The sequence below is a fragment of the Oncorhynchus mykiss genome, chromosome 1, assembly GCF_057628025.1.
Source record: "Oncorhynchus mykiss isolate SJ-2025 chromosome 1, ASM5762802v1, whole genome shotgun sequence".
Lineage (NCBI taxonomy): Eukaryota > Metazoa > Chordata > Actinopteri > Salmoniformes > Salmonidae > Oncorhynchus > Oncorhynchus mykiss.
The window spans coordinates 57,250,058-57,265,085 of record NC_143022.1 but is presented as its reverse complement, the minus strand read 5'-3'; the positions used below and the strand labels follow the sequence as shown (position 1 = coordinate 57,265,085).

General features: G+C 44.8%; 2 protein-coding genes across 5 annotated transcripts in view; both read right to left on the bottom strand.

Annotated features, from left to right (window-relative positions):
* Positions 1-15,028, bottom strand: part of LOC110532453 (reelin) — a 297,868-nt gene that overhangs the window by 188,709 nt on the left and 94,131 nt on the right. For all 4 annotated transcript variants that reach the window (XM_090234988.1, XM_090234991.1, XM_090234993.1 and 1 more), the window contains exon 3: positions 903-1,041. In XM_090234988.1, coding sequence (XP_090091114.1) covers positions 903-1,041 — 139 coding nt within the window. The remainder of the gene's footprint in view (positions 1-902; positions 1,042-15,028) is intronic.
* On the bottom strand, positions 2,208-3,149 carry LOC149985580 (uncharacterized). The gene is made up of 2 exons (XM_090182401.1): positions 2,872-3,149; positions 2,208-2,655 (listed from the first exon to the last, which is right to left on the bottom strand). Exons 1-2 carry the CDS (start codon positions 3,147-3,149, stop codon positions 2,208-2,210), a joined length of 726 nt encoding a protein of 241 aa, XP_090038527.1.

The following is a 15,028-nucleotide window of genomic DNA, read 5'->3' as shown; positions in this document are numbered from 1 at the left end:
TCCCTGACCAGCAGTGTACCTCAGACTGCCCACCATAATGAGGTAATAGAGACAAAAGTAAAAGAGTCCCAGTATAAATATGATCACCCTGCTGTCATGGCTCGATTGCTACAAGAGAGAACGGCAAATACATTCCTGTCTGACAGAGAGTCCATGTGTGTCCCAAATGGCACCCTATCCCTACTGTATATAAGGCACTGCTTTTAACCAGAGCCCTGGTCAAAGCAGTGCACTACATAGAAAACAGTATGCCATTGGGACACAATTCCAGAGCTGTTATATGGCAGGTGTGTCCCAGTAGGAAGGGGGATAGTGGAACAATCTATGAGGAAACTAGGCCAAACACACACAGCAAGACTGCTGAATCAAAGGATGGAGACCTTTCCATCTCCCCCTACAGGATGCGGACGGTAACAAACACACACTGCACCAGTCCCATTGTGAGGCCAAGTAAGCCCAGGGAAGGACACACACAATCACTACCTGCTGTCAAACACACACTCACACATCCTGACACACACTTTTCTGTCCCCTCCCTGTTTCCTGCCAACATGATGCAGTCGGATCAAGATAATCCTCTCTTCCTGTCTGAGAGGATATGGCTGGAGAGAGATGGGCCATCCCGCTACTGAGGCTAGCAGATCACTGTAGTTAGCGGGTCACTTTAGGAACACATTAGTTAATAGATTCCATTCATGGATTCTCATATTAAGGATATGTACCCTTTTGTTTCTATACTGTTTTAAAACTCCACAAACTCAATTTAAAAGTTATTTCCTGACCAACAAAATAATATTCTGTCTGTTTGGCAAGACTACTTGAAGTCTTTATCAGCCCTATATAAAGCTGTTCTATGGTAAAAATATGTGTAAAAGGCCTATCAACTGTGGTACAGTACTTACAGGAAGTTGACACAGCCGGTGCTGGGTGGAGGAGCAATCCAGACGAAGCTGAGACTGGTGGAGGGCTGGTGGCTGACGTGAGACGCCACGACACTACACACAAACTGAGTCCTAAACTGACGCTGCTCCGGCATCACACCTGAGAGAAGAGCAGAGAGAGAAAGAGCGAGCGATTAGAGAGACATTGGAAAAGAAAGCGAGGAGGTGAGGGATAGAGATATATTGAGAGAGAGATATATTGAGAGAGAGAGAGAGAGAGAGAGAGAGGAGGCATAGAGTGTTAGTAAAAGACGAAAGCCTTCAGTGAAAATGGGCTATTCTATGTTTGAAGTGGAATGGGGCTTGTTAGGAAATGTTGTGCACACATCCAGTAACTTGTATGTGTGCAGAACAGAAAAGTAATGAAAGAAATAAGATACAATGCTCCAACAAATTACTAAATGCAACGTTTTCATCAGGCTGGGGGCACACAGAGGAGACTAAAGACGCTCAGAGGAGAGGAGCCAGGTAGAGCTACCTGATGTATGGGTCATCTCTGCACCGCTGCTCTGACATCCTCCTCCCTCCTTCCTTCATTCACTCCCATCCTCTCTCACTCCTATCTTCCCTCCCACACCTTTTTCTTCCTCCTTCCATCCCTCCTTCCTCCCGCCTTCCTCCCTTCTGATGCCGTGACAATCTGCTAACTCTCAGTCCTCCATCCCTCCTTGACACGGTGTAATGGTGCTCTTATTGATAACTGCCTTGTCATGAGATTATTTCATCAAGGGAATGACATCATGTCACACAATCTTTCTTTTGTTGGATACCACAGGGAGTGATCAGAATAGAACACAGCCAGTGTCACGTCCATTATACGAATGAGACCAAGGCACAGCGTCGTATGCGTACATTCTAATTTATTAAAAGTGAAATGAACACTGAACAAACTAACAAAACAACAAAACGAACCGTGAAGCTAATATGAATAGTGTAGACAGGCAACTAAACATAGAACAAGATCCCACAAACACCAAAGGGAAATGGCTACCTAAATATGATCCCCAATCAGAGACAACGATAAACAGCTACCTCTGATTGGGAAACATTTCAGGCCACCATAAAAACATGCAAATCACCTAGACCTACAAACCCTAGACATACAAAAACCCTAGACAATAAACCCCCCCTAGATAATGCAAAAACTAGCGTACCCACCCTAGTCACACCCTGACCTAACCAAAATATAATGAAAACAGAGATATCTCAGGTCAGGGCGTGACAGTACCCCCCCAAAAGTGTGGACTCCCGACCGCAAACCTGAACCTATAGGGGAGGGTCTGGGTGGGCATCTACCCTCGGTGGCGGCTCTGGTTCTGGACGCCGCTCCCCCTCTTTACGCTGATCCCTCCGCCTTTGTAGAACCGGACCGTGGATCATCGCCGGAGGCTCTGGACTGTGGATCATCGCCGGAGGCCCCGGACTGGGGACCGTCGCTGGAGATCTCGGACTGGGGACCATCGCTGGAGGCCCCGGACTGGGGATCTTCGCTGGAGACCCCAGACTGGGGACCGTAGCTGGAGGCCCTGGACTGGGGATCTTTGCTGGAGACCCCAGACTGGGGACCGTAGCTGGAGGCTCCGGACTGGGGACCGTCGCTGGAGGCTCTGGACTGGGAACTGTCGTCGGAAGCTCCGGACTGGGAACTGTCGTCGGAAGCTCCGGACTGGGAACTGTCGCCGGAAGCTCTGGACTGTGGAGGCGCACTGGAGGCCTGATGCGTGGGACTGGTACTGTTGGCACCGGGTTGATGACATGCACCTCAGGGCAAGTGCGGGGAGGAGGCACAGGACGTACTGGACTGTGGAGGCGCACTGGAGACCTGATGCGTGGGACCAGTACAGGTGGCACCGGGATGATGACACACACCTCAGGGCAAGTGTGGAGAGGAGGCACAGGACATACTGGACTGTGAAGGTGTACTGGAGACCTGATGCGTGGGACCGGTACAGGTGGCACCGGACTGATGACACGCACCTCAGGGCGAGTGCGAAGAAGAGGCACAGGACGTACTGGACTGTGGAGGCGCATTGGAGACCTGATGCATGGGACCGGTACAGGTGACACCGGGCTGATGACACGCACCTCAGCACGCCCGCTTTGCAGCGCTTTCAATGCTAGCACCTCTCTCCGGAGTCTTGCGTCAAACTCCTCATCCGACTCCCTGACGGGCTCTGGTTCGTTCCTCGTCTCCGCCGACTGCTCCATTTGCCCCCATCCTTGGGGTTTCTGTGGCCTACCTCATTGGTATAACTCCTCGTAACGTCGCCGTTCCGCTTTCGCTGCCTCTATTTCCTCCTTCGGTCCTGCTCCATCCAGGATCTCCTCCCAGGTCCATTCCCCCTGAACACGCTGCTTGGTCCCTTTTTGGTGGGATCTTCTAAACATAGAACAAGATCCCACAAACACCAAAGGGAAATTGCTACCTAAATATGATCCCCAATCAGAGACAACGATAAACAGCTGCCTCTGATTGGGAGCCATATCAGGCCACTATAAACATACAAATCACCTAGACCTACAAAACTCTAGACATACAAAAACCCTAGACAATAGAAAACCCCTAGACAATGCAAAAACTAGCGTACCCACCCTAATCACACCCTGACCTAACCAAAATATAAAGAAAACAGAGATATCTCAGGTCAGGGCGTGACAGCCAGGGTGTCAGGTGATGGTTAACCTGGTGCAGTGAATCAGGCGCAGAAGAGCAGAAATTAGTGTACAAGGTATTTAATTCCATGACAGCACCAGTGTACAGACAATACTCAAACTGCTGAGAACTACCGGTTACTCGAAAATAACAGGAGTAAATACATAACCCGGCAAACATATCCAGCCGACAAGTACCGCCATGAACAGTCAATAAACACGCACACTAACATGTGGGAAACAGAGGGTTATATAATGAACATGTAATTGGGGAATAGAAACCAGGTGTGTAGAAAACAAAGACAAAACAAATGGAAAATGAAAAGTGGATCGGCGATGGCTAAAAGACGGGTGACGTTGATCGCCGAACGCCGACCGAACAAGGAGAGGGACCGACTTCGGTAGAAGTCGTGACACAGGGCAACGGAACACAATAGCTTAACATAGACAAAAGCTTGAGGCAATAAGCCATTCAGCAGTGTTGTGACTTTGGCTATGGATATTCAAGATCATGTACTGATTAATTACTGGAATAATTAATTAATCTAATTTATTGAATTAATTTGATCCACCTGCAAAAAAAATAAAAGTCTCTATCCTATCCTAATTCATCTAAGGGTGGCACCATTAAGGGTTGGATTATATAGAGAGATCCTTGAATTAAATCTATCAGTAGTTATCATTAACCGTTATACCATTAATCCTATCAACAACAGTCTTAATCAACATTCAATTTACTATATTCTCTTTCTGAACAGTCATTTTTTTTAAACTTCAAGAACCCAATCGCTTGCAATTGAACTCAATGCCATAAATAATTAATTCAAGGTGCATTTACTAGACTACTAGATAAATTGAAAATGAAGATAGTTAACAAATACAATATAGTCAGTGTGTAACGGTATACAGTACAGTTATTGTAGTGAGAATCTCCACAGATCACTGTGAATGAACTTCTGTACTCAACTCAGCAAATACAATAGTATATTTATTCACAAGACTTTAGAGGACAATATGGTCTTATCAATTGAGAGGGAAATATGTGTGATTACATACATCTCAGTCCGTTATTACACACTGAACAGCTCCTAACAGCCTGGCACTTGGTAGCAGCCCTGTATACTGATACTTCATAAATTACACCCTCCTTTCACCACACACACACACACACACACACACACACACACACACACACACACACACACACACACACACACACACACACAGGTAATCTCTTTGACACACACACACACACATTTTTTGAAGATTGTATGTCATACACAATACAATTCCCCTCTCACATACATGCGCATACACACTAACACCTACACAGGCATAAGGCTGGTGTGGGCTCTTTCAGTTAAAAATGCTTTCACATTCCTATACTCATACACACGTCACTCTCAGAAACATTCCCCCGCTGTCCCATGACATGCAATTAAGGCCCAGTCAAAGCAATTACGGCCCAGTTAGCTTTAGCGCAAAGTGTCCAATTCTGCGCCAGGGCTATGCAAGTGCTGTGTGTGTGCATGGGTGTATGTGTCTCCAATACTCCGCAGGCAATTTGAGGCTCCCCACAGAGGTGCATAATACAGGCTTAGCTCCCATCGCCACGGTAACACAATCTAGTGAACGCCGGAGTGAGGAAAGGCGAGGGAAACAGGGGAACCCAGCTAACGCATTTGGTTTCTTGGAAGTTATGGGAAAGTACGTTTTTGGTTTTCCATTGGTTCTGGGATGAAGCCATACGTTTCCAGACCGGTAAAACTGAAAATACTGAAATTCCCACAGAAGAACGTTGTTTCATAATGCTATCTGAACATTTAGAAAACAAGACTTTAAATAGAACCATGAGGAAACCTGTAGGAAACATGCTGAAAATCGCACAGGAGAACATTGTTTCTTAATGTTCTCGATACTACTTAAGGACATTCCCAATGTCTAACCAGTTGGAGAAAATTCCAAGAACATTACCAAAAATGTAATTACATGTAACCATGTTTTAACTTTTAAGAAACATTCTGTTAAAATAATGAAATACCAAGAAAATAACTTTATTTTGTCACATTACTTAAATGTGCTGAGAATATTCCAAAGCCAAGGAAATATCCTACATCATTCCCAGAACGTTGTGGGAAGGTTGTATGCAAAATAACTATGGGAGAAACAGACACATACACAGACATGATAGAGATGTGACAGCGACACAGAGGAGTCGTCAATATGTCAGAGCTTGGGTGGGGGCTAAAGCTTGAGATGATTCTTATGGTATTGCACACAATCAGTATGAACCAGAGTGACTGGAAGTGACTGGAAATGACACAGGACGTCTTATTTAACGAAAGGGGTTGCAGTCTGCCGTGGAGCATTCATCCATGTAAGTGTCTAGCTACAATTTCAGATATTATATGTTTCAAATTTTGTCAGAACATTGTTTTCATTGCAAGTTAAAGCTTACTGTTAGCTAGCTAGCTGACATTAGATGGCTGGCTCGCTAGCTAACATTACGTTTATGATGTGTGTAGTAATGTTAACTCAAAATGGTATTTCACATTGCTAGTTATAGCCTAATGTTAGCTAGCTAACTAGCTAACATTGAACCTATTTGTTTAACTTTAGCTAGCTATGACAACAGGTTTGTATTGCTAGTACTCTATGGATTGGGATTATGGTTTATTTTCTAGCTAGCTAGCTAACGTAAACTCACCCCATTCCGTACAAATGTGCGTAACCGCGACATTCAAACGAGGCTACAAAGAAAACTAATGGGACTGTAGCGAATGTGTTGACGTCAAAATCGGGGGTGTGAACTAGGTTTCTATTCAAGCGTTGATCGACATGGTAATGGTTCTATAGTATTGGAGAAAAGTTGAAAAAACTGACCCTCCGTTACATCTTGACGTGTCATGTTGTAACGTACAGCATGCATAAAGCAATTATTTCTGTCTTACAATCTCTCTCCACCAGGTGTAGCACTTCTCTCATCGTTTAAAAACAAGAAATGGACAGTGACGGGGGTAAGGAGGGATACCTAGTCATTTTTTTCATCATCATTGCATGCGATCATCATTCTCAAAGCCGCTGTTTACTCCTAAGATCACTTTATCACCGCCCTAAAAACACGGTTCAAATTCGACACAAACCTTCAAATAGGTATGTAATGACACATTATATAAACTCTTTATGGTGTTTTATTTACATTTTAGAGGCGATAAGGTGATAAGTTGGACAGATCGAGTGAAAAAAGCAATTTTCCCACACGACATTGTCCTTCTCACTATCACGCATTAGTTTTGCTTCCCCACCCGCCATTTAAAAAAAGACCAGACGGGGCTCATTGCCTGCTTGAATTATGCAGAAAAGTGTTTAGGTCATGCAATTGATTTTGTTGGAAAGTGGAGAAATTGTGCTTTACAATGGTATTGACATTACAGTTGATCTGGAAGTATTACGTTTTGGGGCACTAAAATAAGGGCAATTGTACGGGCCAAGGCGATGTACTAGTTTACGTTACATGTCTAAACAAAAGACCCCAAGTTAAAGCTTACTGTTAGCTAGCTAGCTGACATTAGATGACGAACATTACGGGTATGATCTGTGTTGTAATGTTATCGCAGAATGCTATTTGCATTGCTAGTTATAGCCTAATGTTAGCTAGCTAACTAGCTAACATTGAACCTATTTGGCTAACTTTAGCTAGCTATGACAATTGGTTGGTATTGCTAGTCCTCCATGGATTAGGATTATGCTTAATTGTTTTGATAGCATGTCTGAACAAAAGACTCGCCAGGTGATTACATGACCCATCAAGTTAGCCAGGTGTGTCTGATGGTGATTACGGCTATCTATTGTATAATAATGCCAAAATATTTGTATCTGGAATTTGTCTTTCAGCATCAGTAGAACACACCTGACTCTCCTCCACCTGCCGTACATTTCTGATGAAAATGTTGTATCAAGACTGCCCAAATGTGTATAATTTGTTTATTAAACAACTTCTTTGTGCGCTTTGAGGACAATACAGTGCCACCTACACGGCCCGCTACCAAAGACTGTGGGCTCTCCTCCTCGCACGGCTGCTGGCCCAAACGGCATCCCTAGCCGAGTCCTCAGAGCATGCGCAGACCAGTCTGCTGTATCAACATTCTTCAAGATGGCCACCATTGTTCCTGTTCCCAAGAAAGCTAAGGTAACTGAACTAAATTACTATCGCCCCGTAGCACTCACTTCTGTCATTATGAAGTGCATTGAGAGACTAGTCATGGATAATATCACCTCCACCCTACCTGATACCATAGACACACTCCAATTTGCTTACCGCCCAAATAGGTCCACAGATGATGCAATCACCATCACACTGCACACTGCCCTATCCCATCTGGACAAGAGGAATACCTATGTAAGAGCTGTTCATTGACTACAGCTCAGCATTAAACACCATAGTACCCTCCAAACTCGTCATTAAGCTTGAGACCCTGGGTCTCGACCCCACCAGTCTCAACGTCAACAGTGAAGAGGCGACTCAGGGATGAGTCCAATGTCTGTGTTTTTTTGCCCAACTTAATATTTAATTTTTATTGGCCAGTCTGAGATATGGCTTTTTCTTTGTAACTCTGCCTAGATGACCAGCATCCCGGAGTCGCCTCTTCACCGTTGACGTTGAGACTGGTGTTTTGAGGGTACTTTTTAATGAAGCTGCCACTTGAGGACTTGTGAGGTGGTCTGTTTCTCAAACTAGACACTACTGTACTTGCCCTCTTGCTCAGTTGTGCACCGGGGCCTCCCATTCCTCTTTCTATTCTGGTTAGGGAGTAGGGAGTAGTACACAGTGATGAGTGATGTGAAGGGAGTAGTACACAGCATTGTACGAGATCTTCAGTTTCTTGGCAGTTTCTTGCATGGAATAGCCTTCATTTCTCAGAACAAGAATAGACTGACGAGTTTCAGAAGAAAGGTCTTTGTTTCTGGCCATTGTGAGCCTGTAATCGAACCCACAAATGCTGATACTCCAGTTACTCAACTAGTCTAAAGATGGACATTTTTATTGCTTCTTAAATCAGGACAACAGTTTTCAGCTGTGCTAAAAATTGCAGAAAGGTTTTCTAATGATCAATTAGCTTTTTAAAATGATAAACTTGGATTAGCTATCACAACGTGCCATTGGAACACAGGATTGATGGTTGCTGATAATGGGCCACTGAATGCCTATGTACTGTTTTCAAACTCAACCAAGTTTCAGCTGCTGCGCAACGCTGACATCCTTCCCCCCGTAGATGATCTGCCTGTACAAGCACCACCTGGACTGGACACAACTAGTCAAGGGGAGGACAGAAACAGGCTCTCCGAATATAGATGATGTTGTTCATGCGTGGTTCGAAGGACCAGTTAATCATTGGGGGTCCTAGTCATCAGCAATATCTGTAGTGCCTTTATTCAAATGACTCTCTCTAACACAGTCGTACGTTGCTGCTACAAAAGAAAATGTAATCGTGCTGCTCATGGTGTGAACAGTGTTGAATGGGTGGTTGTATGCATATGACCTCATCTATCACTGATATTGCCAATGATATTGTTATTGTATATACTGTATATTATTTTCTTTATATTGACACTATCTGTTTCTGATATTGCTACAATTTCGCTGTACCGTTTGTACCTTCTGTAGAGACACATCCACCCACTTAGCAGAATGTGGCTGGGGGTTATAGCATTTGTTTCACATGACCATCAATTTAGAAAAGTGTGTCTGGGTAAGCGTCATCTAATAATTATAAAATATTTTTATCGGGACACTTTCTGTTAGGTTGGAATTTTTCCTATTACTTTTACCACTTTTAGTCTTAATCTTTACTACACTACTCACTGTTTAGAGCATGACCTCACATGTGAATCTTAAAGAGATGGGTGAGGCTGGCTTAAGAGGGTGTGAACAATGTTGAATGGGTGTTGACAAAGAAGAGCTCTCCAGTAGGTGTACCAAACATTCAAGTGCCATTTTCTCAAAAGTGGGGTTACAAGTTTAGCAACTTTCAAAGCAGAATTACTTTCCCATTGTTCCTAAAATGTAATGTATGATATACCATTTTGTAGCTCTGTGTCCAATTTATCCAATGTAAAACAAAACACATTTTCAAATGTTGCTACATAAGACCAAATAAAGGCGGTCGGTCACATATTGTCATGGACCATCCAAGATGGCGTAGCAGTTCAGACGTATTTGCCTTTGTCTTGTCCCGTGTATATATATTTTTTGTCCTTCGTATATATTTTGTATATTTTTAACCTCAGTTTCAACATACTCTCCTGCAACCCACCTCACCCAATGTGGTATGGATCTGCTACTTTCTATACTTTAGAACCGGAACCCCCATCAGGAACTAGCCAGCTAACTAGCTACTGGCTAGTAGTCAGTTAGCCACTGCTAGTGGTCATCAGCTAACCTTAGCCCGGTCAACTCCTGCCAGTCTGCACAGCGCGATTCAACCCAGAGCATACCGGACTGCTTTATCGCCACATCTCCGGTTTCCTACCGCAGGCCCGCTAGCTGTCTGAATCGTCGTGTCTCCAAATCGCCAAGCTACCCACTGGTTCCTATGATCACTCGGCTACGCATGCCTCTCCCCAATGTCAATATGTCTTGTCCATTGCTGTTTTGGTTAGTGATTGTTGTCTTATTTCACTGTAGAGCCTCCAGTCCTGCTCAATATGCCTTAGCTAGCCCTTTTGTTTCGCCTTCCATACATGGTGTGACCTCACCTGGTCTAAATTATGTCTCTAGAGACAAAACCCTCTCATCGTCACTCAATGCCTAGGTTTACCTCCACTGTATTCACATCCTACCATACCCTTGTCTGTACATTATGCCTTGAATCTCTTCTTCCACGCCCCGAAACCTGCTCCGTTTACTCTCTGTTCCGAATTCACTAGACGACCAGTTCTTATGGTCTTTAGCCGTACCCTTATCCTATGTTCCCCTGGTGATGTAGAGGTTAATCCAGGCCCTGCATCGCCTAGCTCCACTCCCATTCCCCAGGCGCTCTCATTTGTTGACTTCTGTAACCGTAAAAGCCTTGGTTTCATGCATGTTAACATTAGGAGCCTCCTCCCAAAGTTTTTTTTACTCACTGCTTTAGCACACTCTGCCAACCCTGATGTCTTAGCCATGTCTGAATCCTGGCTTAGGAAGGCCACCAAAAATACTGAAATGTCCATCCCTAACTATAACATTTTCCGACAAGATAGAACTGCCAAAGAGGGCGGAGTTGCAATCTACTGCATAGATAACCTGCAGAGTTCTGTCATACTATCCAGGTCTGTGCCCAAACAATTCGAGCTTCTACTTAAAAATAAAAATACACCTGTCCAGAAACAAGTCTCTCACCATTGCCGCTTGTTATAGACCACCTTCTGCCCCCAGCTGTACCCTGGACACCATATGTGAATTGATGGCCCCCCATCTATCTTCAGAGCTCGCACTGTTAGGTGACCTACACTGGGACATGCATAACACCCCGGCCGTCCTACAATCTAAGCGAGATGCCCTCAATTTCGCACAAATTATCAATGAACCTACCAGGTACAACCCAAAATCCGTAAACACGGGCACCCTCACAGATATCATTGTGACCAACCTGCTCTCTAAATACACCTCTGCTGATTTCAACCAGGATCTCAGCGATCACTGCCTCATTGCCTGCGTCCGTAATGGGCCTGAGGTCAAACGACCACGGCTCATCACTGTCAAACATTCCCTAAAACACTTCAGCGGTCAGGCCTTTCTAATCGACCTGGCTCAGGTATCCTGGAAGGATATTGACCTCAATTCGTCAGTAGAGGATGCCTGGATTTCTTTAAAAGTGCTTTCCTCACCATCTTAAATAAGCATGCCCCATTCAAAAAGGTAGAACCAGGAACAGATATAGCCATTGGTTCACTACAGACTTGACTACCCTTGCCCAGCACAAAAACATCCTGTGGCATACTGCATTAGCATCGAATAGCCCCCGCGATATGCACCTTTTCAGGCAAGTTAGGAATCAATATACACAGGCAATTTGCATCCTGTAGCACAAACTCCAAAAAGTTCTGGGACACTGTAAAGTCCATAGAGAATAAGAGCACCTCCTCTCAGCTGTCCACTGCACTGAGGCTAGGAAACACTGTCACCACCGATAAATCCACAATAATTGAGAATTTCAATAAGCATTTTTCTACGGCTGGCCATGCTTTCTACCTCGCTACCCCTACCCCGTTCAACAGCCCTGCATGCCCCACAGCAACTTGCCCAAACCTCCCCCATTTCTCCTTCACCCAAATCCAGATAGCTGATGTTCTGAAAGTGTTGCAAAATCTGGACCCCTACAAATCAGCTGGGCTAGACAATTTGGAACATCTCTTCCTAAAATTATCCGTCGCAGTTGTTGCAACCTCTATTACTAGCCTGTTCAACCTATCTTTCGTATCATCTGAGATCCCCAAAGATTGGAAAGCTGTCGCGGTCATCCCCCTCTTCAAAGCTGGAGACACTCTAGACCCAAACTGTTGCAGACCTATATCTATCCTACCCTGCCTTTCTAAATTCTTTGAAAGCCAAGTTAACAAACAGATAACCGACCATTTCGAATCCCACCGTACCTTCTCCGCTGTGCAATCTGGTTTCCGAGCTGGTCATGGGTGCACCTCAGCCACGTTCAAGGTCCTAAACGATATCATAACCGCCATCAATAAAAGACAATACTGTGCAGGCGTCTTCATCAATCTGGCCAAGGCTTTCGACTCTGTCAATCACCGCATTCTTATCGGCAGACTCCACAACCTTGGTGCCTCAAATGACTGCCTCGCCTGGTTCACCAAATACTTCTCAGACAGATTTCAGTATGTCAAATCGGAGGGCCTGTTGTCCGGATCTCTGGCAGTCTCTATGGGGGTGCCACAGGGTTCAATTGTCAGGCCGACTCTTTTCTCTGTATACATCAATGATGTCACTCTTGCTGCTGGTGATTCTCTGGTCCACCTCTACTCAGACGACACCATTCGGTATACTTCTGGCCCTTCTTTGGCCACCCTGTTAACAAACCTCCAGACGGGCTTCAATGCCATACAACTCTCCTTCTGTGGCTTCCAACTGCTCTTCAATGCAAGTCAAACTAAATGCATGCTCTTCAAACGATCGCTAACCACACCTGCCTGCAATTCACACGTCATTACTGTGGACGGTTCTGACTTAGAATATGTGGACAATTACAAATACCTAGGTGTCTGGTTAGACTGTAAACTCTCCTTCCAGACTCACATTAAGCATCTCCAATCCAAAATTAAATCTAGAACTGGCATCCTATTTCGCAACAAAGCATCCTTCAATCATGCTGCCAAACATACCCTTGTAAAACGGACTATCCTACCGATCCTTGACTTCGGCGATGTAATTTACAAAATAGCCTCCAACAATCTACTCAGCAAAATGGATGCAGTCTGTCACAGTGCCATCCTTTTAATCACCAAAGCCCTATATACTACCCACCACTGCGACCTGTATGCTCTCGTTGGCTGGCTCACGCGTCATATTTGTCGCCAAACCCACTGGCACCAGGTCATCTTTTAGTCTTTGCTAGATAAAGCCCCACCTTTTCTCAGCTCACTGGTCACCATAGCAGCACCCAGCAGTAGCACGCGCTACAGCAGGTACATTTAACTGGTTGCCCCCAAAGCCTATTCCTCTTTTGGTCGCCTTTCTTTCCAGTTTTCTGCTGCCAATGACTGGAACGAATTGCAAAAATCACTGAAGTTGGAGACTCATATCTCCCTCACTAACTTTAAGCACCAGCTGTCAGAGCTCACAGATCATTGCATCTGTACATAGCCCATCTGTAAGTAGCCCATCCATCTACCTCATCCCCATATTGTAATTTTCTTTGCTGCTCCTTTGCACCCAGTATCTTTACTTGCACATGCATCTTCACCACATCTATCACTCCAGTGTTTAATTGCTAATTTGTAATTACTTCGCCACTACGGCTTATTTATTGCCTTACCTCCCTAATCTCAACTCATTTGCACACACTGTATATATATGTTTTCTTTTGTGTTATTGACTGTACATTTGTTTATTCCACCTGTAACTCTGTGTTGTTGTTTGTGTCCTACTGCTTTGTTTTATCTTGGCCAGGTCGCAGTTGTAAATGATAACTTGTTCTCAACTGGCCTACCTGGTTAAATGGTGAAATGGTGAATGGTGAAATAAAAAAATATGTTTAGAATATCACATCTGTTGAAAATGTTTGATATTTGAATCAAAGCAAATTACTGAACGATGAGTTATAGTTAATAGTTTGTACTGTATAACCCCAACATGCAAGTACACTATGGCTTTGTAGTATTTTATTAGGATTTCACAAAGACCAAATGACTATCTCTCTCATTCTGTCTCTGTCTCGTTCCCCCTCTCCCCAGACCAACAGACGGACTCAGTCATCGCATCGCAGGGCTCTTTGTTTTCAGCTTGGTGCTTAACTGAAGCATTTGGGATTTGTATTCCCATTGAATAATAGTGCAGTTTTTTCTTCTCCTGGACATGAAAGGAATATTTATTGTATTTGCATTTTACGCCTGAGTGTATTTAGAAATAGGGAGAGTGATGTCAAGGGTGTGTGTGTGAGCGAGTGTGTGTGAGCAAGTCCCAGTACAGCTGTGTCCTGGAGTACATCACTCTGCCTTTTCATCTTCACCCTTCCCTAACCACTACACTCCATTCTTCTCCTCTCTCTCTGTCCCTCCCTTCCTCTCACTTCTTCTTTCTGTCTCTGGTGTCCTCCATCTTTCTAGCTCTCCCTGGTGTTCCCCATCTCTCTACCTCTCCCTGGTGTCCCTCATCTCTCTAGCTCTCCCTGATGTCCCCCATCTCACTAGCTCTCCCTGGTGTGCCATATTTCTCTAGCTCTACCTGGTGTCACCCATCTCTCTAGCTCTCCCTGGTGTCACTCATCTCTCTAGCTCTCCCTGGTGTCCCCATCTCACTAGCTCTCCCTGGTGTGCCATATTTCTCTAGCTCTACCTGGTGTCACCCATCTCTCTAGCTCTCCCTTGTGTCACTCATCTCTCTAGCTCTCCCTGGTGTCCCCCATCTCTCTAGCTCTCCCTGGTGTCCCTCTTCTCTCTAGGTCTCCCCGGCGCCATTTACTACTTCCGGCGCCGACAGAGATGGCCGCCTCGCTTCGCGTTCCTAGGAAACTATGCAGTTTTTAGTTTTTTTACGTGTTATTTCTTACATTGCCTTTTCATCTTCACCCTTCCCTAACCACTACACTCCATTCTTCTCCTCTCTCTCTGTCCCTCCCTTCCTCTCACTTCTTCTTTCTGTCTCTGGTGTCCTCCATCTTTCTAGCTCTCCCTGGTGTTCCCCATCTCTCTACCTCTCCCTGGTGTGCCCATCTCTCTAG